This window comes from Cicer arietinum, chromosome 6 (assembly GCF_000331145.2).
Source record: "Cicer arietinum cultivar CDC Frontier isolate Library 1 chromosome 6, Cicar.CDCFrontier_v2.0, whole genome shotgun sequence".
In the NCBI taxonomy this organism is placed as follows: Eukaryota; Viridiplantae; Streptophyta; class Magnoliopsida; order Fabales; family Fabaceae; genus Cicer; species Cicer arietinum.
This window is the reverse complement of record NC_021165.2, coordinates 31,194,756-31,196,430: the sequence shown is the minus strand read 5'-3', so window position 1 is coordinate 31,196,430 and position 1,675 is coordinate 31,194,756. Positions and strand designations below refer to the sequence as shown.

General features: G+C 41.7%; 1 protein-coding gene across 1 annotated transcript in view; it reads right to left on the bottom strand.

Annotated features, from left to right (window-relative positions):
• LOC140920690 (uncharacterized) overlaps window positions 1-545 on the bottom strand; it is a 5,651-nt gene extending 5,106 nt beyond the window's left edge. Inside the window, exons 1-2 of the mRNA XM_073369501.1 lie at window positions 345-545; window positions 74-230 (exon numbers count right to left, since the gene is read on the bottom strand). Of these exons, the coding sequence (XP_073225602.1) occupies window positions 74-230; window positions 345-545 (358 nt within the window). The remainder of the gene's footprint in view (window positions 1-73; window positions 231-344) is intronic.
• Window positions 546-1,675: the final 1,130 nt, after the last annotated feature.

Genomic DNA, 1,675 nt, shown 5'->3' with positions numbered 1-1,675 from the left:
TTAAAATCTTTCCAAGCGGGGGGCAGGTTGTCAATAATAATAGCAATCTGAAATTGTTCATCTAGGGACATACCTTCAGAGATGATCTCGTGAGCTATTTTGTGGATTTCATGAGACTGAGCTTCCACTGATCTATCATCTGTCATTTGATATTTGAGGTAGCGGCTAACAACGTACTTCTTGACTCCAGCTTCCACAGTATCATATTTCTTCTTTAAAGCATCCCAAACCTGTTTAGCAGTATTGCTGTCGGAGCTGGAGTAATCATACAGATCATCAGCAAGTCCATTAAGAATATAATTCTTACATAAGTAATCATCATTTTCCCATTGGGTTAATTCAACAGCTATTTTATCCTTTTCAGATTTTTCACCTTCTTCTGGTACAACAGGAATGTCATCCTTCAAAACGTTGGCAAGCTTTTTCGTGGTTAGAAAAAACAGCATCTTTTGTTGCCATCTTTTAAAGTGACTTCCCTCAAACCGAAATGGTTTGTTGTGGTCAGAAGCAGAAGAACCTAACCCAGTAATTTCGTCGGCAGACATGGCAGTTCGAAAACGTCTTAAAATTGTTGTTTTTGAATTTTGAAAACCTCTGAAAACAATTTATGCCACCGAAAGTATTACTGGGTTGAGTCGCGAACTAGGTCGCTCTCTTTAAGACGTTTCGAGGCACTGCCCAAAATTGTGCAAGGCAGACTATCAACCACGAAGTCTCCAGGATAAAACAGCCCAGATACTCTGTATCGGAGTTCTACTGCACTGTAGAAAACCGTTCTAGAATTACACCCTCAATATGGCAGTCTTACGAGTGACACTCGTAATATGGCAGTCTTACGACTGACACTCGTAATATGGCACAATGACCACTCAAAAAGGAAGAAAGAGATGAAGCAGTAAGAAGGGGGAGAAGAGAGAAAAGCCTCAGATGCAGAGTGCTTTTGGTGTGATTTTTCAACTGGGGAGAACGCTCTATTTATAGAGGAAAATCGCAACTGGATCTGAGAGATCCATGGATCACCAGAACGTGCGCTCCAAGTAGTGCTCTCAGAAATGTGCGCTCCAAGACCTTCCAAAACGTGCGCCCCAAACTCAGGAAGTTGACTCTGACTTTTGACCGCACAACAAGGAAACGTGAGACCAAAGATTAGGGTTTTGACCGGGCAAAACAGACGTACAAATTCAGGGAGGAAGATTGGATCAGATATGACTAGGTGGAGGGCAGTTACGTAATTAACGTTTCAATTAGAGATAGAACGCAAGCAATCAATTAATTAAAATTGATTAATTAATTTTCAAGCAAAATAATAAAAAAGCCAAAGCCAAGCCGGGCCAGGCCGGACGGTGACGGCGGCGGCGCGCGCGTGTGTGGTGGTCAATATTGCTTGCGTTCTCCCTCCTTCACAAAATTGGGGTGCCCCTTGGGGCCCATCCCAAGTTCATTACCTCCACCTTATATACTCTACTAGTGTGTGGTATCCCTCCAATGTGGGACTTCTCAATTTTTTCAATTCACAACAACACTAGCTCTCATAAATGCCATCATTATTTCCAATGCATTTTTCATTAAAGGCATCATCATTTCCAACAATCCCCCACTTGAATTTAAAAAATAGGTTTTTGAATAGCGTCAGACGCTTCTATAAGATTGTGCATAAACAAAGGTGTCTTTCGAC